Source organism: Phacochoerus africanus, chromosome 10 (assembly GCF_016906955.1).
Source record: "Phacochoerus africanus isolate WHEZ1 chromosome 10, ROS_Pafr_v1, whole genome shotgun sequence".
In the NCBI taxonomy this organism is placed as follows: Eukaryota; Metazoa; Chordata; class Mammalia; order Artiodactyla; family Suidae; genus Phacochoerus; species Phacochoerus africanus.
The window spans coordinates 111691042-111716774 of NC_062553.1; the positions used below are offsets into that span (position 1 = coordinate 111691042).

A 25733-nucleotide genomic window follows, 5' to 3' on the forward strand; every position below is an offset into this window, starting at 1 on the left:
CCCACCCCCACCACCATCCCTTGCAATTTAATACCGTGCTCGCCAGGAACCTTAACCTCGTCATTTTAAAAAATGAGATATCCGTGACCCGGAGTGAACTTGTTGAGTGTAGGTACAGCAGAGGAAATTCTAGACTCTGTGAGCACCCGAGCCTTGTCCAGCGCAATCCCTTCGTGCACACTGGTCAGTGCGCGGCCGTGCCCACCTGCAGGCGGACACCGGGTGCTGCGCGCCTCGTCCACCCGCCTTGACCTCGGGCGTGGCGTCCCCGCCGACGGCGCTGGGCCAGATATCTCGGCCTTCCCAGACTGACTCGTCCCAGTTCGCTCCCTCCAAGCTGTCTCCCTCCACCTCCCCACACCCCCACCCCGTCCCACCCCTGCCACCCCACTCAACCGCAGCCACTCTACCTCACCAGATTTCTCCTCAACCATCCTCTCGCCCCACCCCGCCTACCTTCCCTCCAGCCTCGGGTCTGTCCCCACTCCCCCTCCCCCATCCTGCAACCCCTAGTTTCTAAGACCTCTTTCCGCAACCCTGCAGGCCTGAAAGCAGGTCACAAGCAGGCACCTTCAAACTCACACCCCACACGCCTCGCCCCCCAAACACACGCATGTTGCCTTTTGTTCCGTTTCTTGGGCCACTTTCTTATCCCTTCCTCCCTCCCCGACCAGGTTCGCCCCCCCCCCCCCCAGGAGTACGTTTCTGTGTCCCCGAAGCCCTTGCCCTCCCCCTCTGACTTATTAGAGCTCCCTGTTTGGCGCAGATTCCTTTCTCTTCTCCACCTTCCCATCCTCCCTTCCCGTCCTCCTTTCCACAGCGGGAGAGCTCGCGCCTGCGGCTCAGTCCGCTCCTGCCTAAGAGCCCTGGCCGGCTCCCTCTCCTTTCGCTCTTCGCGACTCCTCCGGCTCCCGAGCCCGTCGGCCTCCACTTCCCTCCCCTGCCCCGGTTCTGGTCGCCCCTGCCGGCTCCCCCCTTCTCTCTCGCCGGAGCGCTGCTCTCGCTTCTTGATCGGCCGCCGCGCGGCCGGCTCGGCTGCCCGCCCGCCCGCCACTGTGCAGAGGAGTTTGGTGGAATCTCTGCTGACGTCACGTCACTCCCCACACGGAGTCCGGGCTGAAGCAAGAGAGAGGGATGAGAGCGAGGGAGGAGAGAGAGAGTGCAAGAGCGAGCGAGAAAGCTGGAGAAGAGCAGAAAGAAACTGCCCGTGACGGCTAGATTCCGGAGGCCACCTCGTACCCCTGGACCCCCTCGGAACTTGGCACCCTCGGGAGCCCCGCAGTCCTCTCGGCCCGGCTTTCGGGCGCTGGCCGTGCAGCCCGCGCCTCGGCTCGCTGGAAATCTCTGGGACGCGGAGACAGCAGCTCTCGCCCGGTAGCCGGTAAGTGGAGGCCGTCTCTCCCGCAGGGATGTGAGATAATGCGAGTTTGGAAATTTGTTCCACTTTGGAGAATCTTCACCCTGGGTGATTTGTGGCTCTTGGGGCTGCCTTTCCCACCGAGGTAACGCAGTTGGCAAACAGACCTTGCAAAGCCCTGTTCCTTTCGTCCCCAGTCACAGACACGAACAATCTATGGGGTGCTGAAGTCGAGTGGGAAACGAGACCAGGGCTGGCATTTAAAAGGAGGTATCTTCCCTTAAATCTCGGTGCCAACACTGCAGGGACAAATCCTTAGACTGAGGATTAGCATTCTCAAGATAAAGGGCCGGGTACAAAGTTTCAGCTACTGGAAGATTAGCCCCCTTCCCATTGTTACCAATTGGGGAAAAAAAAAAAAAAAAATTTCATCTTAACTGGCAGTTAGTGACCTCTCAGGCCCAAGCGAATTACCTGGGAGCCAGGCCTGGATGCCAAGCTCAAACAATTACTTCGGATTATAAATCCTTTAAATTGATTACCAGTCAAGTCCAATCTTGCACTTCAGGAGATACATTTTAAATGGGTGCAGGGAAGAGGACTATTTTCCAACTGTCCAGTAAGAAAAAAAAAAATAAGATTCTGAATCTGAGAAATATGTTCCTCTTCTTATTCTAATTTAATGACTTGACTTTCCTAAGCAATTTAGAAATCAAACCGTCATAGGGCAGTGGATTTTTTTTTTCAGTCTTTTCTTATTTGTGCAAGTATTGTCTTATTAAAGTAAACTAAATTTAAAAAAAACTTTTACTGTCATGAATTAAAATAATGTAGGGATTCATACATTCCAAAATATTTTATGAGAAATTAATTCGATTTAGAGAAATTTCCTTGCATTCTTTTTAGGCCATTAATAAGAATTAAAGATGCTTTTCATATCATTTTGAGAGAAATCCATCTAAAATTCAAATGGCAATTATATCAAGGAAACAAAGCTCTTAAGCAATATAAATTGAAGATTTCTGTTGACATAACATAAAATAAGCATCCAAGGTTTCAATAATCGAACTTTCCCTAAAAATGAAATAGCGACTTCATTTATGGAATGTTTTGCTCTACCTCAGCAAGACTACCCTTAAATTATTCAGGTGCTTTGTTCCTCAAGTTGAGCATATTTGTCCTCAAGTGTTCCTAAAGCATCAATATTAATTGGCTTAAAAGAAGGCTTAAACTGGTAAAATACAGAACTCTGTTAAGCAGTATTTTAATTTCCTTAAATGATTACCCATTGCAAATTAATTTACTGACTAATCTCACTAATTTGGTTCATTTAAAACATATGTTCTTGCCATGTTTATTTTTAAACTTTCCTTTAAAGATTTTGTTAGAGGGTAACAATGTGAATGGAAAGGGGGAGAAATGTGAAAGGATGTGGAATTATTAGGACTATGTACCATTCCTGCAACTTCATCTTATGGCAACCCACAGAAATTATTTTCAACTGAATTTCTATTTCTTAGGGCTTGCCTGCCTGCCTGCCTTAGCTAGTGTGGTTCAGAGTGCTCATTCAGTGTGGTTCATAAGCTGTGTAGTGCTTTTTAGTGCGCTCACAATAGAAAATTCAAGTTGGCCAAAACAAGATTGCCCTGGCACATACATTCCAAGCAGCACATGAACTTTTGGAGTGAGAACAACTTCCCAACAGGAAAAGTTGCTCATCTTAATTTTTGAGATTAGCCATTGAAGCCAGTACCTAAAACCTGTGGGCAACTTTGTCTTGTAAGACTTGTCTTGACAGGGCAAGTTTAAGTATCAGCAGGCGAGAATTGAAGGTCTCTTTTTAAAAATTATCTTCCCAAGTTACTTAGACTCAGTTATTCCAGTAGGCCTGGTCATTATACGAAGGGGAGAAAAAAAAATGCAGGTCTCAGGACTGATTTTGACTGCAAAATAAATCCCCAAGATACAAGGACATGTAGGAGTGAGCTAAGAAACATGCCTTGACCTTCTTTTCAGTCTTTAGAGAGGAGTTCTTGAAGATTTGTTTTGTATTGCTTTGTTTGGTCTTCAGCACTGAAGCTTGGGAGTGGGGGGAGAATGTGTAATAATTGACCTACTTTACACTCAGCGACTGGATCTCTTTCTTTTGTATATTTCACTATTTTAGAAAATGAAAACTATTTGCAGTTACCATCTGCAAAGCTCTGGCTACCGGCTAATAATGCAGCCAGTTCAGAAGTTTAAAAAAAAAAAAAAAGATTATCAAAATGATGATGACATGCAAATTTCCCCTGAAATTATCATAAGTAAACATTTGAAGTCTGGACTAATAAAATCCCATCTGTGTTACTTCATATCGAGTTAGTAGAAAGCTGTGATAATGAATTTTGTAATATCTCACGAACAGACATCTCAATCAGGGACTAATCCTGTGATTTTACTGCAGAATCACTAAATCTGGAGCCGCCAAACTGCTACTTCTGGGCCCCCGGGCCCGCAAGGATCGGCAGAGCCCCCCGCCTGCGTCCACGCTAGCGGCTAGGGGAACCGCCTAGCGGTCCCCACCTTTGCATCCCCACGTTGCCGCGCGGGGCAGCCCTTCCTCTAGGCTGAGACTTTGGCGGGAGGCCCCTGGGCCCCAGGTCCTTCCAGGAGAGACCGAGGAGCAGGGAAATGCGCCTCAGGCCAGAGCCAGACCCCCCAGCTTCCCGCCCAGCCTCTGCCCCTCGAACGAGCGGCCGACGCCCGCCCCCAGCCCCAGCCCTGGACCCAGGCCGAGATGGGCCCTCCCGCCGCCGGCGTACCCTGGTTAGCTTGGAGCGAGGCAGGCGCGGTGATCCAAGGGGTCTGGGGAGCTGGGACCGTCTTTCTTTTCTTCTGTCTTTAAAGCAGCCGCGGCTCTTCTACCCACCCAGACAGAGCCCCTCGCCACCCACCTCTCCCGGTTTGCCTGTGGCAGAGAAGGAGGCGCGCGTTAAACGCTCGGCTCGCTGCGTTGTGGTTGGAAATTTGCGAAAAGATTTGCTTTGGGGAGAAGAGGGAAAATTGGGGGAGCCGTTCTCTCAGAGCTCTTTCTCTACCCTTGGCGGGTAGAAAACCCTCCGGGGACGTTGCCCCCGCTCTCCTCCGACTCACTCAGTCTACCCCGTTCCCCTGCTCTGAGATCTTAAATCATACTTTAGGGTAAATAAATGGCCGGGTGAGTATCTCCAGGGGAAAGTGTGGCTAAATATGGAAAAGTGGCTCCTGATGGAGGAGAGGCTCGAAGCCAGCTCGCTCCTGGAGCACCCTAGGCCGAGAGCCTTGGAGTCTTGTTCTGTTCAGAATTACAGAAAATCGAGGGGAGCTGCTATCTAGGACAGGAACAAATTGACTCTGACACTTTATAAATGTTTACGGAGCTTCAACTAACGGCCAAGCATTGCGCTGGCCTTCGCACACAGCTCCCCAGAGAGAAAGTCCTCTCCTCTCATCCCCAAATTTTGCATCTGCTAAGGCTGTCCTCGTGTTCAGACGGGCTTTTTAACCCCTGCCACAGACACCCTTGTGAATAGTTCCACAGCCTGGGTTCCCACGACACGGCGGCTCTATCACCCATAGCCCTTGGGCCCTTGCGCTGCAACTCTGGGGGGAGATTCCCCCTCCCCCCTTGGTAAACAATCAGTCTGTCGTCCTGGACCCGGGCTGCAGTGGGGATGAGGAGGCTGGGCAGCTAGAGCCTGTCAGGTTCCAGAAACACGCCTGAAACCTAGCCCGGAGAAGGCGCCTAGGAGCTCGGTGGAAGTTGTTAGCCCCACAGGTAGCCTCTTTTGAGCCCGCCCGCCCGCTCGCCAGCCGCCGCTTCTCACAGCCCTCCTTCTCTTCTGTTTTGCAGATAACGGGGAATGGAGACCAACTGCAGAAAACTAGTGTCGGCGTGTGTGCAATTAGGTAAGAGTCTTTTCTTCTGCCAGGGTCAACCGACGGGAGACCGCGCCACGCGAGGGCGGCGAGAGGGCACCGGTCCCGCAGCGAGGCCGCGCAAGGGGCGCTTCCCCGGAGGGGCCGGCCAGGGCAGGATGGATATCAGAACCGGGACGCCGGTGGCCTTGCCCTGCGGGGGGGGGGGGGGGGGTGCGGGGGGCTGTGGCCAGGGAGGGAGCCGCTCGCCAGGCCTCGCAGCTCCCGGCCTTCGCCTCCCCGCGGGAGCTGCGGGCAGCAGGGGAGGCCGCGAGAGAAAGGGCCGCCCTGCTCCGGGTTGCCGGAGGGCCCTCCGCTCTTTCCTCTAACTGGGTCTTTGCTCTTTGTCCTTCTTTCTCCTCCGTCCTGCCCCCCTCGCCCACCCCCCTCGACCCCCGCTACTTTCCGCCGCCGTCCGGGGCGTCTCGCACCCCGCACGTGGGGCGGGCGCTCGTGGCCCAGGCGTGCAGCCAGCGGCCGTTGAATGCCTCTTCTCCAAAGACTCCGACATCAAAAAGGTCGAGTTCACAGACTCTCCCGAGAGCCGGAAAGAGGCAGCCAGCAGCAAGCTCTTCCCGCGGCAGCATCCCGGCGCCAGTGGTAAGGCCGGGAGCAAGGCGCAGGCCGCGCGCTAGACACCCGCCTCCGGGCCTCCGGGCCTCTGGGTCTCGGGTGAGGCGCGCGCCGGCGAGGCCGCCAGAAGGGGCGCGCCTGCTCCGAACTTAGACACTTGGCCTCGGGTTGGGACGGGAAGCAGCCGTCCAAGGAACGTTAATTCTTTTCTCCAAATTATACTGCACTCCTGAGACCCATCACCTCTCCCGCTCGCTCTTTCTCGCTCTCTCCTGATGATCTCCTGATGTGTGGCCTAATCTACCCACACCCCGACCTACCTCGGCGCCGCTTGCTGGCGTGGAAAAGTGGTCCAACAGCGACCTCTATCGCTCTCCATGTCCCACTGCACGGGCAGCACGAGCAGGGCCCACCGTGTCCCCGCCGCCCTTGGTGGCGCCCGGCCAGGGCTTGTGGGTGCGGGGTTTACCGCGAAGGGCCAGCACGCGAGGCTTGGGGGGGCGTAGGTTCGCCCCGGCAGCGAGGCGGCGGAGCTGACAGCCCTGCAGAGCCCGAGGGCAGCGACTACGCGCAGCCGCGGAGGATGGAATGGAGTGTGGGCCGGTGTCGACCGACCGCGAACCTACCTGTTGTGCTGGTTGCAGGGCCTCGGGTTTTGGTAATGTGGTTGATAGTCTGGTTTCAGTCAGGATGAGTCAAGTGCCATTGCTGCTCAGTGTCTGCAGGCGTGTGTAAAACTTAAAACGTCTCCTACCCGTCGTACAGACTTTTGATGAATTAAAATGTATCCTTTGGGGGGAGTGTGTGTACTTGAGCGGGGAGGGAATATGGGAACAACCTTTCCTTTGGAATACATGAAAACTAAAATTTACCCTTCCTCTCTTCTCCGTGTTTTCCAGCCTCCTTAATAAATAAGTGTCCGGCCTTAGGAGGTTGTTGACCTTTGATAGTGTGAGGCGATAAAGGCCCCCCTAGCCCTTGGCCCCTAACCCCCTCTTTCCGGATTGAAGTGTAAGGATATAAATGTAATGTGTGCTAGAAGGGGCCAAGAGGACCGTGCCAAGTAAGCAAACCGTATCTCTAAGAAGAAAACAAAGGCCCCCGCATTGGGGTTTCCCAGTGAATCTGGGAGAAAGCATCATTTGTTGGAATAAAACGTCTAAAATGGTGTGGAGCAAAATGGCTTCGACACTGTGCAACGTCGCTAGTCGACCTGCTGGGCCAGTTAAACGCTCACTTGTCTGGGATTAACCCCATGGGGTTATATGGGGCCATGCAGAGATAACGTCGGGTGATTTCTGTCATTAAGATTGTGTTAAATTCTTCTTCTGTTTGATAATCGGTCGTAAAAATAAATTATTACACCGGAGTATGTTTGGGATATGGTTAAAAATCAAGAGCAGCGATGACTCCCGCGGAAAACGCTTTGTGCGGGTTCAGCCCTGGCTCCTTTTAACCCTATGGGAGAGGGGAGCTCCCCAATCTCGTTTCGCACCGCGCGGGCTGTGGCCAGCCCTGCCCGGGCTGACATGTCTCGCTGCGCTGGGAGCGGAGAGATGCAAAATATCTCCACCCACTCCCACCCAGGGTTTTCTTCACCCCGGCGAAGGTTTCTGAGGACAGGTGGCCTTCCCGCGTGCTAGGGCCCCTTGGAGGAGAAGCCTGAGGTGGGATGGTGGCTTCCTGCGTGAGCAAGGAGTGGCAGAGAGCCGGAGAGCCCTGTCCCCTCCTGTCCCCGTCTGAGTAGGCGCCCCTGCGCCAGCGCTTTTGATAATTAATAAGTTTAAAGAGAGAGAGAGAGCTAGAAATAATAAACGATTGTTTTCTTAACCATTACTTTCAGGCCCAGATTATTTCAGTGCAAGGAGAGGCTTTTCCCCACATAGCCAATAGTCTGTATTCTACCTTTTGGACCGAAAAGGAAAATTGCTGCCCAAACATGTTTGATGCCATTAATTAAGAAGAGACACGTGATGGGAAAAAAAATGCTGAAAATCATGATTGAATTGGCTTTTAGGGAATAGAGTAGACCCAAAATGTCACATGCACGTGGACAAAGCTTTAGCACTGAGGAAGGAAGGTTGCCAGAGCCCCCTTTACTGGTTATAAGTGAATTGAACTTATTGAATATGCAAACTCCTAGCTACAGCCTGCTTTTAAAAAGAGATGTTTTCTCCTTAATTTCTTTATAGGTTTTATTTGCCTTTAAAAGAAAAAAGTGTTTACAATGAGAAGCGAGTTTTGAGAAGGCCCATGATGTTCTCTCCCCACCCCTCACCACCGCCCCAACACGCCTCAGCCTTGAAGACCGAAAACCTTCCCTGGGTTGTCAGGGTCGACCTCTGGGAGGCCGGGGCTCTGCGTCCCTTCCTGTCCTCTCGGTCCGTCCCCACTGGGATGACCCACAGCCTGGCTTGAACCCCAAAATCGTTCCTCCCTAAAGCCAGGAGCTTGAGAGAGGGTGGAGAGAGGAGTGGATGGCTATGACAAGTGAAGAGAGGAAGAGCTGGCAAGTTACAAAGTATTTCCACCACCACCACCACCACCACCCCCACCCCGCCCCACAGAAGGGACAGCGCCCCCGGAGAACGTCCCCCTAGAGCAGTGGTCCTTTTCTTTTCCTCGATTTGGGTGTCCCTAAAGGAGCCCCCATTTGGTGAAACTCAAAAAATAGTCTTGACCTTCAGGAAGAGGATGAACTGGTCTTCCCCGGGTCAATAACTTTTGAAGTTTCGAGGCAGTGGCTCTGGATTCGAGGCTGTAATCCCCCGAGCTACCGCCCGTCGGTCCCCGCGCCTGGCTTCACAGCCAGACCTGGAGAGGGTACCGTCGTCTCCCCCAGCGATGCCATTAATTCTTTAAATCATTTTGGCGAAGTGGTTGGGTTCAAAGTGTTCGACCCGGGCCTCTGGCGTGCGCAGACTTCCTTCTCTAGGGACAGGGACTCCAAGGCCCTAGTGGCGACACACAAACCATGTCCCGTGGCAGCAGCTGGGTCTCGGTCTTATTCAGAGAACCCAGGGTAACCCCCACCGCCTTGACGGCCATAGAGCCCCATTCATTCAATCACCAAATGTTTGCCAAGAATATACTACAGGGATTCCTAATGTACCTTCCTCCCCCCCACCCCACCTCCGCCACCCAAAGCAAATCATCCGATTTCCCTTTGCCGTTAGGAAGCGACTTTAAAACTGACAAGGAGACCTGGAAAGCAGTCCTGACTACCTTTAGCAAAACGCAAACTGGTGGTGCGTGGGGAGGCCGCTAAGGCCTGAGCCCGATGGGAAACGCGAGGCACGGAGGGAGGCTGTTTAGAAGAGTGGACAGCTCTTGGTGCGAAGCTGGGGCAGGAGACCCGGGCGTGCCAAGGGGAGTGAGGTCTGAGGGGCGGGGGGAGCTAGGGAAGGAGAGATTTCCTTTTATTTTTTTTTTCCTACCCGCACGCCACCTGCGCCAGATCTGCAGTTTATCTGCAGAAGCTGCCTCTCTTTTTCGTGGTCCCCCCCCCCCGGAAAAGCATTTATCCAAAGGTCCTTGCAGATCCCCGCTCGCAGAAGTCCTCTTTCTTTACAGGTCGCTTTGCTCGGTCTAGTAGCGGTGCACGCTCAAAGTTTCGCTAGGCTAGTTGGGCTGTTATCCCGCACCGCCCGCTGTTAATATATGCAGCAGTTGTTAGAGCGACTCGGGGGAAAAGGAAATGTATAACGAAAGCTTATTCGTGAGCAGGAATATACTAATGGAACAATCTGATGTCTTCTTAATCCTATGTAAAAAGCTTTGTCGTCTTCCTAATATTGACTGAATGGGTAATTAATGGCTCTTCATCTAGGCGAATACCCTGTAATCCAAAGATAGGCAAAAGACAACAAGCCCAAGGTACAAGACAAAAGGCCCAACTGCGGCCGCCACCCTCCTCCCTCCCACCCCCACCCAAGGTCCTCAAATGGGCAAGTTTCCTCTCCCAGAGGGGAAAAGGCAGGAGTGGGAGAATATACGTACCTTTCCTGCGCTAGACTAGGCTTAACCGGAGAATCTGGCCACCAGCTCAGTTCTCCACTACTCAGTCTTCCTCTCCACCCCCACTCCTTCCCTGTGCGTTTCCGTCTTCCCAATTCCTCCATAAAGACTCCCCCACTGTGGCCCTGACCAGCCTCTTTTCCCCTAAGGCACCCCTCTTTGATGTAAGAAAGCAACTGATAACAGGACCCTCAGAAGACCCAGGCAAAGGATCGAGCTCCTTACTGATCTAGATGGAGACTCCTTCCTTTTACAACCCAAAGGAGACAGACAGTATGTGAGGACTAAGGCAGTGGGGAGGGGAGGGAAAAAATTAATAGAAGGAGAGAGAGCAAGCACAACTGCATATATGTGTTAAAGAGCGATCAGGAGTGATGGAGTCAACTTCATTGTGAGGATCTGACATGAAGAGTGCCCAAGATTCTCCCAGCATGTTTTTAACAGGCTGACATTTTAATTTAAACCTTTAGGAGTAATATATTACTTGGGTTACTACAATGAGGTGGGTTCCTTTTTTTTTTTTTTTTTTTTTGTCAGCTGACAGCTTTTAAAATATTATTTCACTAGGGAAATAAAAGCTTCATTTCAGATTATAGGTGGGTATTTTTGGATTTATGTGATTTATGATCACCATGACAACTAATGCTGAATGTTAGCTACCAGCATGTCTGGGAGAGGGAAGACAGAAAGAAGGGGAGCAAGAGAAACAGAAAGGGAGATGGACATGAGCTGGGGAGCAAAAACAGAGAAAAGAGAAAGGCAGAGAAGTGTTTTAATTCACTTTTTTTTTTTTAAGTGACTTTAGTTAGTCCCATGTCACTTCTGTCTCTCTGGACCTAGATATTGATGTTTATCTCATTCCTTTATCTCTCTCTTACCCCCATACACAAGTATACCATTCTCTTTATTTTACTTTTCCATGAATAGTTGCATTCTGGCATTAAATGAGTACCTAATAAACCTATAGCATTAACAGGCATCACAGCACGTGGGTTTGGTGATGGCAGCTTGTCTTCCCTGGCCTGCTCTAATCCCTCCCTCTTCTCTTTACCTGCCAGTGTGGGGTGAAGAGAATCCCCCAACCAGTTACCCCAAACCTCAAATGGTTCTGTTTGGGACTGAAATATGGGTACAACTTGCAAGGATCCAGAGAGGGTGGCTATTGCTCAGTCCCTCCACAGACTTCTGATTCAGAAGAGAATCTGCTCCTTTTTACAAATCTGCACTTTTTTTTTTTTTTTAATTCCATCTAGGGAATGGGGAGGGGCGAGATCAGCTACAGTAAAGCCTTTAATTTCTGGGTTCTTTGGATTTAAGGCTGGGGTGGGGGGACGGCAAAGAGCCCTTTTCGCCTTGATGTGTGTGTGCAGAGAAAGACAGGCAAGGCGAGGAGGGGAGGCAGGGCCCTTCTCGGACAAGGTGCAAGGTCTCCATTTGACCTCTGTGCCTTACAATGCATGCTCCTACACACATACACTCATGCCTATCACGTGCCTCCGAGCTGAGTCCAGGCAGGCCTCGTCCTTGAGCTGGCCTGGACTCGGAACAAGATTCCCACCCCTCTATGGCCTGACAGTGCAGGGACCAACTGAACTATTGTCCAGGTGAGCTCTGAGGCCAGATTTTCCCCCTAAAAGTCATAATCCCTTGGTTGGGTCCCAGCTCCTATCCTGGCCACTGCAGTCAGTTTGGCAGCCTTGCCCAACCCATCTCACTGCAATGGCCAGAGGGCCTTTGTGCAACTAACACTAAAAACTGTGAAATTAAATAAGACTTTAAGACTGGTAATCAGTGGCAAATACCAGCTCAAAACATGCCTGACCCCGTGTCACATGTTTCCCTCCTCAAGGGTCTTTCTTTGATAGAATTAGCAGGAAAACCCCGATGGAAAGGATCCCTGGTATCTAATGAGTGGAAAACCTAAATCCAAACTGGGCTTCCCTTCCTCTCCCCACCGCAGCCCTGTAGCACCTCCAGCTTCCCTGAAGTGGACTACACTGATTTTTTTTTTTTTTTCCCCTCTGGATTGACAATTTCTGTGGTGGAGGCTAAAGTCATAGTAATTTCTAAAACCAGTTAAAGAAGAGTGAGTGCCCAGGGAGGGGGAAGGGGGGCAACCATAGTGCTGAACTCACAAAATACCTAAGATTTCCCTGCTTCCAACTGCTTTGTTATCTTTACTGCCTATACCTATATAAGTGTACACCCACCAGGGTTTTTTTTTCTTTTTTTTTAGATTAAATCTAAAAATTGCCCACCACCACTACAGTTTTCACTGAGAAGTTTTTCTTGGTTCCCTACTACACACCTGCTTTTCCTATCTAGACATTTCATGTTGGCATCCTCCTACCACCCATGGAGTGAACCCTGTTGGGCCTGGAAAGGGTGTCACTCAATCTCAGGAGAGAGTTGAAACTCTGCCTGGAAAAATACACAGAAATCCCCCCCCCCTTTGAGGAGGGGGGTATTGGGGGGTTGCATATTATGTATGTGTATTTCTGTCTCTAGATAGATATATGCATTCATATATGTGATTTTATTTGTACTTAGCCAGAGTTCTTCAAATAATTTATCTTCATTCTCCACTTGATTTTGCAGTGGATCAAAATGGTTTAAGATTCTTTATCTTCTTAGGCTTTTAGGCTGATCACCAGCACTTCTAGCATTTCCCACACTTTGGCACTATGAGGAGCTGTCACTTGCCTTGGGTTTTTCACCCACTTTGGAGGCTGGTTTGGGTCCTTCATACATGGGTATTTGCCTTGAGGAAAGTTCTGTTAGTCAACAGAGCCACTAAACTTAAATCAGAATTCCATGGGTTTAGTGAAGGATGGACTTGGAAATATATACGGCTCTGTGGAGCTTCTCAGCTCTTCTGAGTAAGGAATTTTGAAAACCACTCAGAGCCTCCACCAAAATTGCAACTCCAGGGTTTGAATTTTGAAGAAACAAGGAAGAAAGTATGCTCACAATAGAGGAGAAGCTTTCCTTCTTTGATGAGATGGAGTTTCTTTGTGATATGAAGGCTTGAGCGTGTAATATTGTGGGGATCTCAGCTATGCTGAGATTTCAAAGAAGATACTGGAATATGATTAGTAAACATGTTGGGCAGAAAAGAGCTGGATTCATATGACTCAGTTATAGGTCATTGGTTCGCAGTGCAATGGGAGGAAATATTTACTTTACATATACACTTTATGATCTTGGGGGAATTAAAGGAAATTCAATAAGAAAATGACTAGAAACATTTAAAACCCTTATTTAAAAGACTTAAGCAAATTAGAGTCTTATCAGATTAAAAACCACTACAAATGTAAGAGCATTGTCTTCGGTGAAACACTGTGGGGTCTGGAAAGGAGATTCTCTGCCAAATCTCAGGGATAAAATGCGTCATTTAAGCACCAGATAATGAGCAGAATGTAAATTAATTTAACCTTCTTTACCAATAGGCTGCTTATGTAATATGTATAATTTAGTGATAAGATTGCAGGACCTAATATAGCTGGATGTATGAGCCTCAGCTAATGCAGGCCTGCCACATGGGGATGTGTTCTGCTCTGAGCAGGTGTGTGTATGTGTGGAATGGGGTGAACTGAAATAAAAGGTTAAAACCAAAAATGCCGATTTAAAGCTTACTCTGAAGAAAGTTCCTCCTTGCAGCTAAATTCTTAAAGTTGGATGATACTTGTGGGGAGAGACTGAAGAATTCTCTTTTGGTTCTTCGGACTGCTCTCAAGCTTGTTTAACATGGGGGAGGAGTTGTAGATAGGGTTTGGGGGTGGGAGGTGGGAGGTGGGAGCTGGGCAAAGGAGACACACATAGGTTACAAATATATTTGTAGTCAGCTTCATCCGCTCTGCCCCAGACTTAATAAGTTTCCCAATCTTGGGAACAAGGACAAGGAGGGAGTTTTCTGAAGATACCTCATACTGGCACTGCAAATCATTGACTGTAATGTCAAACAAATACACATTCAGGGATGATAACACTAACTCCACAATAAAGCAATCGCCAATGCAGAAACCCAGAGGAGATTAGTTTGCGTTCTTCAGCTGACCTAAGCCAGAGGACAAAAGGACTTTCACAAATTATTTTGAATGATATCTTTGGATTTCTTTAGTTTCTTTGGAAATAGTAAAGATTTAGATGTCCGCAAAGGTGTTTTTTCCTTTTGTTTTAAATAAATGAACAAGACTTGGCTTTTTCTAGCTGAGTATTCTCCTAGGTTTTTGCCCTTAGCCCACCAACCTATTGCCTCTGCCTGCTTGGACTGTAATAATTCAAGACAGCCTTGAGCTCCCTAGGAATAGAAAATGACTTAAAAATTATCCTTGAAATTGGTTATTTGGCAACATTCTTAATTGTATGGAAATTCATTAAAGTATATTATATATATAATTAGCTCAAGGTTGTTGATTCTACAGGCTTTATGGATTTGAATCTGATTGATAATAAAGTAAACAAGAGAGTCGAATTTAAAGCGTGGCTCTCTCTGGGGTTAGGACAAGCTTAATACAGTGTATAAGGAATTTGAAAGCTCTAGGATATGTGTCTTAATCAACCTTAAGTAGAATGGATAAGCTTTCAGCATTTTGAAAATGCTGGGTTAGGGTTTCTATTCTATTGTGCGTTTTCTGTCTGGGGACTAATAAGCATTACAGAGAACGTGATCTGAGGCGACTTTTTATTCTTGTATAAATCCAGAGTGACCCACCAAACAGTTGTTCGTTTAAAGTCAAGGTAATTTTCTTTTGACGGGTCCATTTGCTTCTCGATTTCTAATTTATTAGCCTCTCTTCTCAGGGCTCTGTCTTCTTTGCAATTAAAGTAAAGCTTCTTTAGCTTAGCTCCGCAGCGTTCACTTGACAGTCTGTTTGTAAAATTTAAGATCGGAGAGATGATTTGTTGGTGTTTTTAAAATTTTCTGCTTTTAAGCAGTATGTCTCCTTTCCATACTGGGGGAGAAAACCACCTCTCGGTTGGAAATAAAGGAGACACAAAAGGAAGGGGGGCCGGGTGCCTTGATCCTTGTACCTCTCAGCCTTCGACCTTTCCGCTTCTTTCTGATGAGCCTTTTACTCCCAGCCTCATCTTTTCACCTCCTCGCCAGAACTAAAAGCCGAATCGTCTTTGGCCGGGCCGGAGCAGAATTCCCGAGAGCCGGCGGGTGTAGACTGCGGGTACAGCGAGGTACTAGTCCTGCCCCGCACAGCTGATAGGTGCAGCCAAGGAGTCGCCCTCCGCCGCGGCTCGGGGCCTCCTGATTGGTGCGGGGCCACGTCACTCCGGCGGGCGAAGGGTCTGTGAGGAGGCGGAGGCAGGGAGGGTTGGGGAGGGCCGCGGCGGAGTGACGTCTCGGCACCAGGAAGCCCGCCTCTGGTTTTAAGATGTTAGGCCAACAGGGAAGCTTGGAGCCGCAGATCTGGTTCGTCGCTCGCCTGGGTGCTGGGAACTGAGCTGCGGCGAGGCCGGGCTCGAGCTCCACGGCCCAAGGGGGTGTGCGTGTGCGCACCGCGGAGGGTGCGCCCAGAGGCCCGCGCCGCTGCAGCAGTCGCGGGAGATCTAGTATCAGCTACCTGTCCCTGTCACTCTTGACACTTCGCTGTCAGTGCTGCTGCGCCGGGGGCGGGCAGAGCGCTATCGGCGTTAGCCTTCCTTATTGGAGGGGTTCTTGGGGGAGGGAGGAAGGAAAGGGGTCTTTGCCCACTCTTGTTTCGCTTTGGAGCTTGGAAGCCTGCTCCCCAAAGACGTTCGGAGCTGCGCTCTCCTACCCACAATCCCATGTCTCCGTTTGCCCGCTGACTTTCGGCCGCCGGACCCTTTCACTTGAGCCTTCCGAAGGGAACCCGGGCGGCTCGGCTTGAGGACTCTGCGGGAGTTGTGTACCCTGGCTCTGCCCACGGCGGCCGCGGCGAGGAAATTCCGCGCCTAGAGCGCGAAGCCGAGCAGGAGGCGGCAGCCACGCGACTTCGGCGGGGCGGCAGCCCGGGACTGGTAGGGCGGCGCGCTCCTTCGTCCATGAACTGCATGAAAGGCCCGCTGCACTTGGAGCACCGAGCAGCTGGGACCAAGCTTTTGGCCGTCTCCTCGTCCTCCTCCTCCTGTCACCATCCCCAGCCGCTGGCCATGGCTTCGGTCCTGGCTCCCGGTCAGACCCGCTCCCTGGACTCTTCCAAGCACAGGCTGGAGGTGCACACCATCTCTGACACCTCCAGCCCCGAGGCCGCAGGTAAGGCGCCGCGCGGCCCCGCACAGCTCGGCCCTTCTCGTCTCCAAGGAAGTCGGCCCCTCCGAAGTGTGGTGGGAGTGGTCGTTCAGCTGGCTCCCTGCAGAACTTCCGGAGCCAGGGTTCTGTTGACCCCCGCGTCCCTTTCGCTCTGCCTTGACCGCGCGGCTGGGGTGGCGCGAATCGCGCGAGCCGTTCTGCCGCTCTCCCTATTCCTACCCTGGCTTCCCTTTTGGTTCCTGGATCACAAAAATCTCGGCACCTCCATTCGAGGACCTTCAGAGGCCGCCCCTTACCCGGTCCTTGTGGTGGTCTTGGCTTTCAGCTCCCAAGAAGCTCCGCTTGTTAGAAAAACACTTGTTAAACTACGCACCAGAAGAACAGGAGGTTTTTCTAAAGAGCGGAGGAACTTGGGTGCCTCGCTGAATCCCAAATCTACTTTTCCTAGCCTTCATCGAAATCTGAGCTTTCTACAAGGGGAATCTGTAAAACGCGCGCGTGTGGCTGCCCCGGGAGATTTGTTGTGTCCGCGCAGAGGCGTATAAATATACTTGAAAGCAAGGGCTATAAAAATGAATGTGCCGTCGCAATGAGATAAACATGTAAATAAAACGTGCGGCGCTGGTGGAGGGGAGGAGATGGGGCGCGCACACTCACACTCACATCTGCACACCCCGCAGACGCAGCGCTTTCCGCGCACCGTGCGGCCGCTCACACACTCCTCCCCGCCAGGCAGCTCATCTCTTCCCCGGCCCTCCGCCGCCTGGTTCACTTGCGGTTCGCGGGTAGCAGGTGGGCATGCTGACGGGAATCTCTGTGTTTCGTTTTCAGAGAAAGACAAGAGCCAGCAGGGAAAGAATGAGGATGTGGGCGCTGAAGACCCGTCCAAGAAGAAGAGGCAACGGCGGCAGCGGACTCACTTCACCAGCCAGCAGCTGCAGGAATTGGAGGCCACTTTCCAGAGGAACCGCTACCCGGACATGTCCACGCGTGAAGAAATCGCCGTGTGGACCAACCTTACGGAAGCCCGAGTCCGGGTAGGAGTCCGCACGGAGCTGGGGAAGGCGCTGCAGGGATGCCGGCCCTGTAGATCGGGAGGGCGTGTGGAAGGCGGCGCCGTAAGGGAGGACTCTGGTGGGGTGCCTTTGCAAAGGCTGACGGCCTCCCGGCCGCCCCAGTTGCGAGGTTACAGCTCCCCCTTTCGAGACCAGCCGCCGGCCTGGCGCAGGCGCCGGGAGCGGGCCCGGCTCACCGCCCCGCCACCCAGCGCGCTCCCAAGCCGGCCGCGTGCATTCCCCTGCATAGCGCATTGTGTTCCTGGCTTGCATTCGCCAAACTAGCGCTAATAAAATCCCTCCCAGGCCAGAAGCCGATGACAGGCTCCAACCTGTGCGCCTTTAACAAGGAAAATCCTCCGGAGACACGCAAAGGTTGGCCCTCTCAGGAAAACTTTCTCGCGAGGCCTAGCCCAGCCTTTTCTCCTTTTGGTTCTCGGCCCCTACACTGCCTTTGCGGTTGTTGGGCCGTTCAGGTCTCTCCCCCACCCTGTCCCCTGGTTTTGTGATCCGTGTAAGCAATTTTAATAACACAACTGCTATCCTGCTAGTCCTCTTAGAAAAGAAAAAAGAAGAAGGATTTCTCGATTTGGTTTTATTTATCTTTTCTCATAAGATTGTTACCCATAGCTTTCCTAACAATTATAATAGTTTTATTAGAGAAAGGGCTTACCTTTTTAGCAAATCTGTCCTTTATAGGTTGACAAAAATGAACTTAAAAATAAATTACCTGGTAGCAACATCCTGGTTTTTGCTGGTCAGTAGAAAACTCCGAATTTGTTAGGATTCTGGAAGCAGAAAACATACGTAGCAGGATCCAGAGGTTTTGCTGTTGGGGGGGGGGGGGAAACACTCTGGATAGAAAAGGAGCCCCTAGTTAGAGCAAACAGGAAGAAGAAAACACTTATAGAGATAACGATGAAATGAATAAAGAGCAAAATGCGCTCCCAAAGCAGAGGGAATGGAGGCACTCTCTAGGTGGCATCTGTGTAGGGAACGAAGCTAGGCTGATGGATATAAGATCCAGGATGAAGTTGCAAGTGGTTTTAGTTTAACTGCGCAGAGCTACGTTCAGGCCCGGGCCTCGTGGTTTTTGCGCAAGGTCAGTCTTTCCTTAGCTCTCCTGCCCATCTGGGGAACGAGCCTCTCACGTACTCGTGTCGCCTGGGCAAAGTTTAGACGGCCCAGAGTAGAAATGGCAAGAAACTGTAAAGAAAACACGACCTACGGGTTCTCAGGAATCCCTCGGAAAAGCCCTCCCCCGCCCCCGTTCGGCCGTCCCTCCCAAGCCCCCTGCCGCCGCAGCGCTCGGCTCCCTCCAACAATGCCTTCCAGGATGGCTGCTGGTCTGGCCGAGCGGGGAGTGCAGCGTGCTTTTTATAGCAGTCGGGCGCATAGAGGAAGGGGGGTAAAAAGGAAATCGAGAATGAAAGGGAAAAGGGGGGAAAAAGCGGATTAGGCTGCTGGGCCTGGCTGAGATGTGTAATGTGAAACATCACCGGTGTCAGCTCGGAAATCTCGGGCCAGGCCTCGCTCCAATACACAAAAGCCGCCGTCTGGGGCGACGGGCGGGCCCGATGTGGATTGAGAACGGGGTTGCGTCGGGGCCACCGGACGCAGGTGGGGGCTGGCCGGGCTGGGCGGCCGCCCGCAAAGCCCAGCAACCTGGCCGGGCCCAGCCCGAGCAGCGCCGGTTTTGCGGGCCTGGCCTGGGGTAGGCGGAGGGTGCAAAAGGGCCGACTGAGGGAGGGGAGGGCTGCAAAGAGACTTGTTCAGGGTTCCCGGAGATTTACACGCCCGGGTCGTGGAGTTTAATGAGCTGTCGGGGGAGGTGGTCTTTCGGTTTTTATTTGGTTATTTGGCAAGGCAAGGAGGGGGTTCGCCCTCCTGGTGCCTGTTGAGGGCGCACGTTTTGTGGAGTAGGGGGCAGCAGCGGAGATCCGAGAGGGGAGGGAGGAGTTGTGGGAGAGAGCGCGGGCCTCCCAGCCCCTTGTCCATGTCACTGAGCCTGTGGCTTTGGAATGCAAGCAAGTTTGCAAGGTGGTCGGGGAAGGGTTGGGCAGAGAGCCCGCTGCTCCGCGTTTATTTTGCAGTAAGTGTTTTTGGCCCTGGGTTAGTGAACAAGGCACCCGCAGGCCGCCGGGCGTGGGCTGGGGTTTTCGGCACAACTCAACAACTCAGAGGCTGGCCTCTCAGGCCCAGCTGGGCCTCGGCGGTTGGGACCGAGCTCTGGCAGCTTGCGACTCATGGACTTTGGGGGGCGGGGCGGGGGGGTGGACTGTGGCAGCGAGGAGGCTGTGCGCGTGTGTGTGTGTTGAAGGGGGGTGGCCCCGCTGGTGCTTTCCGGGATCAAGGTTTTACCAATCTGACCCGTGGCGTCTTTTTGCTTCCTTGCCCTCCACCCCCAGGTTTGGTTCAAGAATCGCCGGGCCAAATGGAGAAAGCGAGAGCGTAACCAGCAGGCCGAGCTGTGCAAGAATGGCTTTGGGCCGCAATTCAACGGGCTTATGCAGCCCTACGACGACATGTACCCAGGCTACTCATACAACAACTGGGCGGCCAAGGGCCTCACGTCGGCCTCTCTGTCCACCAAGAGCTTCCCTTTCTTCAACTCTATGAACGTCAACCCCCTGTCGTCGCAGAGCATGTTCTCCCCGCCCAACTCCATCTCGTCCATGAGCATGTCGTCCAGTATGGTGCCCTCAGCGGTGACAGGAGTCCCGGGCTCCAGCCTCAACAGCCTGAATAACTTGAACAACCTGAGCAGCCCGTCGCTGAATTCCGCGGTGCCTACGCCCGCCTGTCCTTACGCACCGCCAACTCCTCCGTATGTTTATAGGGACACGTGTAACTCGAGCCTGGCCAGCCTGAGACTGAAAGCAAAGCAGCACTCCAGCTTCGGCTACGCCAGCGTGCAGAACCCGGCGTCCAACCTGAGTGCTTGCCAGTACGCCGTGGACCGGCCTGTGTGAGCTGTGCCCACTGCGCGGGGATCCTAGGACCGTGCCGGATGGGGCAGTTCTGCCCTTGAAAGACTGGGAATTACGCTAGAAGGTCGTGGGCACTCAAGAAAGGGAGAGAGAAGATATAGGAGAGGAAAGGAAACCACTGAATTAAAAGAGAGCTCCTTTGATTTCAAAGGAATTTCCTCAAATTCTAACATCTTTCACTAAAAGTATTTCCGACAGTTCCAAGGACACACACAAATGTTTGACTGGATATGACATTTTAACATTACTATAAGCTTGTTATTTTTTAAGTTTAGCATTGTTAACATTGAAATGACTGAAAGGATGTATATATATGGAAATGTCAAATTAATTTTATAAAAAGCAGTTGTTAGTAATATCACAACAGTGTTTTTAAAGGTTAGGCTTTAAAATAAAGCATGTTATACAGAAGCGATTAGGATTTTTCGCTTGCAAGCAAAGGAATGTATATACTAAATGCCACACTGTATGTTTCTAACATATTATTATTATAAAAAAATGTGTGAATATCAGTTTTAGAATAGTTTCTCTGGTGGATGCAATGATGTTTCTGAAACTGCTATGTACAACCTACCCTGTGTATAACATTTCGTACAATATTATTGTTTTACTTTTCAGCAAATATGAAAAATGTGTTTTATTTCATGGAGTAAAATATACTGCATACAAATTGGCCTGGATTCTTTCTTCCCTCCTCTGTCACCTGGCCAGGGTTCCTCAGTCACCACTTCCTAAACAAACCAATTCCCTCTGCCTAGTTAAACACACAAGGCAGCAGTACTTATTTAAATTTGGTAGAAATAAATTATAGCCATTCATCAGAAACTAAAAAGGAAAAAAAAAAAAAAGACACTCTTGGGGGGGTGGGGGAGGAAGGCTTCAGAATCTGCTGTTGTCTCCCAGATTTTTCTTTGGCTTAAACCCAAAGGGTTCCATTATTGCTAGCAAATAACATAAGAAGGAAAGAGCAAAGGAGAAGGATATTTAGAAAGTAGGTTAGCATGGAATGACTTTCAAGTTTACTCCTTTGGGGAGGGGGGACCTGAACATCTAGTAAATCGTTTTGGAGAAGCATGTGTGTATGTATACATGTACAGTTTATATACATTACTCTCAAGAGGACTGTCTCTATAATAAGTTTACAAGGAAACACCTCCAGTTCAAAATATTTAGGCCTCCACGTTTATCTTTCAGGCTTAAGTAGAGAGATTCTTCATGTTATATTACATTACTATTTCCAGATACTTTAGAGACATTAAAAGAAGGGGGTGGTGGGAAACAACCACTCCTAATAACCACAGCCCTTTAGTTTTTCAAAGGGCCCAGGGGTTGAGAGGTTAGAGTGGAGTTTCCTGAGTCTTGTCGAGCAATATGTAGTTGAGGCAAAGGTCATGCTCCCCATGTTTTGTTTTAAATAATATTGACCCATTAATTCTAAACCTGCTTGTTCCTGAAATTATACAGGATTATAGTTTGCAAACGGCGGGACAATGAAGCAAATCAAGATGAATTACAGCCCTGTTCTCCCTCCCATCTTCTGACAACTAAACGGGGAATGAGGTCGGTGTGAGTGTTTAAAAGAACTTTAAGCACCACTCTTCCTTTGTTGGTGGTTTTCAGCTTTTTTTTTTTTATGTGAAATTTGATTTTGTAACAAATAGTAGCAAATAGGACTTAGTCCCAAAGAATTCATCACCGTGGAGCAAGGGAGGTCGGTGTGTTGGGGGTGGGGTGGGGGGGAGTTCTGAGGCCTTTTGCTATTGGGGTCACCGCCCCCGTCCCCCGCGGTGGGCCAGGACAAACACCACCCCGGGGAATCAGAAGCAAAAAGGAGACGCCGCTTTCCTGCGGCCCAGAAAAACCTGTGTTTTTGCGCTTAGGTTGCTTTTAACTGACTGAAACTTTACCTATAAGATTTTGGAGCTCAGACACTGAGTCTTTGTTCTGCGTGAACTGCTGCTGCCACTTAAGAGATCGCAGATAATGTCCCCGATTTAAGATCAGTGCTTAATGCACATTAACTTTTTCTTTCTTTCTTTAAGCTCTGCCTCCAACCTGCGGAGGGATCACGCGGCAGTGGAGGGCAGATAAAAAGCCCTTTGGACGAGGGTCGCCTCCGTCCTTGTTGTTCACTTGGGAGCAGTGGAGAGGAAAACGGTCCCCACGGGCGGACTTTGGCTTCTGGAGCCGCGGGGCTCATCCGTCCGGGCCTCCCGGAGCCTCTGCCGGGTATGGGGGGAGGGGCAGCGGGGGAGGGGACTGGGAGAAGGGATCTGGGGACGGGGGGCTGGAAGCGCTAAGGAGACCTGCTGGGAGGATTTGCGTCAGCAGGTCCAAGAGAGACTTGGGAGCGCTGGGTGCAGGAGGTGGATCTCGGCCTAGTTTGCTTGCAGAAATAGAACTGTATTTCGAGGAAATCAATCAATCTGCAGGAAACAAAAATGGAAGTCGAGGTTTGGGAAGAGTTGTCACTTCCCCGACTCGAGTGGTGCGGGCCGGGGGCGGAGACTTGGGACCGCGGAGAGGCCCTTTCTCCCACCTCAGCTCGTTCCCAGGACTTCCAGAAGGGAGAAGTACCCTCCTCACCCCTCTTCTTCCCCACACCCCTCCTCGCTCGCCTGCCGGCCCCTTTCCGCACCTCCTTCTCCCCTCAAATGAGAAAAGCTTAGTTCCCGAGCCGGTGTACGCGGTTGCCTTACCCCTCCCCGCTCCCACGCGGGTGCCCCCTCCAGCCATCGCTACTGCCACCACCTCGGTTCCACTCAATCGATTTTTGCTGCATGTCAACACTTATTCCCGGTGAGTGTGAAGGTATTTTTTTCCTCCTTCTCTAGGTCTCTTAATGATTTCTGAGCTAGTTGTGTATTAAAGTGCTTAAAGGAACCTTTAAGGTAATCTATAGCGTGAACGCCAACCTCCTGGGCTTGGGATCAAAGATGGCGAGCGGGAGGTCGGGGCCCCAGGAGCCCAGGCCTCCCAGGCCTTCAGCTCCCCGCCGCCCACCAATGTGCGCCCATAGGCTGGGGGGTGGGGGTGGGGGTGGGGGTGGGGTGGGCCTAAGACGGGAACCCCGCGCTGACAATTTGCAGTCTACGGGCTCTCCCCCTGCAACCCCCCTCACCTGTTACTCTAGTCCTTTTTCTGGCCTGTCCTCGGTTTTTAAGTTAAAAAAAAAAAAAATAAGACTCCTAGCCTCTTTCTTCCCCTAATACTGAATTCAACGTGGTGGAGATCTGGGGAAAGGTGGATAGAGCCCACGTTTGTCTCACTTTACCCCCAGTTCCTAAATCTGACTTTTACTGCTCACGACATGGTTCGAAATTTAATTTTTTAAAAATACGTTCGGCAGTCCGGGCCTTGCAGGAGGTTTGATTAGGAGGCAAACCCTCCTCTTCTCTCCCGGTTCTTTCTCCCACCCCCACCTTCTGCCTGCGAGGTGCTGAAACCCAGGAGTCCCTTTATGAGTGCAACAGCAACAACAACAAATTAATGGGAAAAAAATAAAGAGCGTCTTTAAAGTCCCAATATTCCTCGAAAGCCCCCATAAATTAACCCTATGAAGAGCGGCGAGTTCTTTTAAGGCGAGTCTATAAAAACCTGGCGCGATCTCGAAGGACGACCCTCCTCCCCCAACCCCCGTCGAGAATTTGACCAAACAAAGGTCTGTCCTGCAATCCACATCCTAATCCACGGGCGCCCTCGCCGCCGTCGCCTGGGCTCCCCAGCCCCGGGCCGCTCACAGACGCGGCTACGCTAAGAGTCCCAGGCTCGCCGACTTAAATTTTTGAGAGAGGAAAGAAAAAAAAAAAAATCAGATCAGAGGCCTTTATGAATATAGAGCCCTTATTGATTGTCTTATAAAACCCCCTTGCAAGCTGCAGTTAAGCTAAGCACACAGGGAAGCCAGAAACGTGGCTGACGGAGGAAAGAAGGGAAGAGAGGTCTCGAAGTAAATGGGAGAAATTTCTTACAGCAGATTTTCAGAAGGACATTTAGAGAACTAGTCTTCCTCTCCCAGCGTCCCTAATCTGACAATTTCACTTTAACTGAGCTTGAGAGAATGATAATTGAAGAGGAGATTTTTTTTTTAATGGGTTAAAGTAGAAACACGATTTTAGACACAATACTAATTTACTTTTCCAGGTTTTTACTTTGATCTTAAAACTTTTTTTTTTTTTTTTTAATCACTCACCCTACCCCAGTCCCCCAAAGGAGGCCTTCTCATTGTTGACTTTCTATTTGGAAAGATAGAAACCAGAATTGTGTGGGGGATGCACAACTTCATTCACTTATGTGCTGAGTATTTTATGTATTTATGTAAATGTTGATTTTAGATTTTATTTGAAGATTAGAGAAGGGCTGCAAGAAATAAAATATCCCATTGAAGATGGATTTAATTCTACTCAAGTACCTTTAAAAAAATCATTGCTACTGCTGCTGTAACAATGCATTGTTAACAGTTCAGTGGCAGTTGCGGAAACTAGGAGATACTGGAGGCTAAAGTCATTCAGCCAAGGAATGACTAAAAGAACCTTCTACTTTTAAAGGGGGAAAAAAAGCTTAAAAACATTTACTGAATATATGATAAAAGTGTTTACTTTAGGGGCTTATGCAGGGGGGCCGCATTTTTTTTTTCCTTCCTCAGGGCTAAGAGAGGGTCAGACTCACTGGACCCTCCTGGAGTAGGAGCAGGGTGTGTGCCTGCATCCCCTGACTTTGATGGAACTTTTCAGTGCCAGTTCCCCTATTCTATTCTTCCTGCACATGTCCCACTCTTTGCTTTCTCTGTCTTTTTCTCCTCCTATATTTTCCCTCTTCTGTTTTCTTTATCCACTCCAGAGTGGGGTTTTTGTTTACTTGCCTGCTTGTTTGTTTTCCTGTCCCATCAACTTAGAAAATGGCCCGCTGATGATGTGACCCAGTGTACCAGGACTAAGGCTTGGGGTGGTTTCCTTAGAATTCCAAGACTCCTTCTACCAATGCCTCCTCTGACCAGAAGCAGCAAAGTCTTTCTGCCTCCATCAACAGTTTGCAGCGGCACTGGACCTCCTGCACGCAGTCCTGGGCTGGAACATTTATCCTTGTCCCTCTGGGGAGATGAGACCAAGAGCCGCTTCCACTGTCCCGGAGAAGACAGTGGAGCAGATACGGAATGTGACTTGGAATCCCGGTTAGTGGCAACCCGGTTCTTGGGCTCTTTCCTCCGTTCTACTACTGTCAACAGCCCCCTCAACTCTGCTTCCCTAGGCGGGTATCTGGGTGAAGTTCCTGCACCCAGTTGAAGCTTGGTAGCATCGTTCTCGGTCCTCCCGGATGAACTGGCAGGGCCTTCCCTAATGTCACTTTACGCAGCCGCCTGCGCTGGGTTGAAGGAGAGTCTCCCCTGACTGATTTGTCCCGCTGCGTGCAGGCGCAGGAGGGGGGAGAGCAGATGGGGACGACCCTGCAGGCCGTCCTGAAAGCCACAGACGGGGATTTACCTGCCGATTCCAAGGCGACAGACAACAGGTCACTTTGTTAGAGAATAAGATAATATCAAACAAAAGAAAGTAAAATAAAACCCTTCTTATGAGGGC

General features: G+C 50.6%; 2 protein-coding genes across 4 annotated transcripts; both read left to right on the plus strand.

The window, feature by feature from the left end:
• Window positions 1-826: 826 nt before the first annotated feature.
• Window positions 827-20827, plus strand: PITX2 (paired like homeodomain 2). 3 transcript variants are annotated; one of them, XM_047799016.1, is made up of 4 exons: window positions 827-1381; window positions 5232-5287; window positions 16944-17149; window positions 19576-20827. In XM_047799016.1, the coding sequence occupies exons 2-4, from the start codon at window positions 5242-5244 to the stop codon at window positions 20137-20139; spliced, it is 816 nt and encodes a 271-aa protein (XP_047654972.1). In that variant the 5' UTR covers window positions 827-1381; window positions 5232-5241; the 3' UTR covers window positions 20140-20827. The 3 variants fall into 3 exon arrangements, with proteins under 3 accessions (XP_047654972.1, XP_047654973.1, XP_047654971.1); XM_047799017.1 differs by lacking the exon at window positions 827-1381 and adding an exon at window positions 5045-5156; XM_047799015.1 differs by lacking the exons at window positions 827-1381; window positions 5232-5287 and adding an exon at window positions 15271-16115.
• LOC125137483 (uncharacterized) lies at window positions 20699-25733 on the plus strand. Its single transcript, XM_047798144.1, has 3 exons — window positions 20699-20720; window positions 22200-22956; window positions 25052-25733. Exons 1-3 carry the CDS (start codon window positions 20699-20701, stop codon window positions 25437-25439), a joined length of 1167 nt encoding a protein of 388 aa, XP_047654100.1. The 3' UTR covers window positions 25440-25733.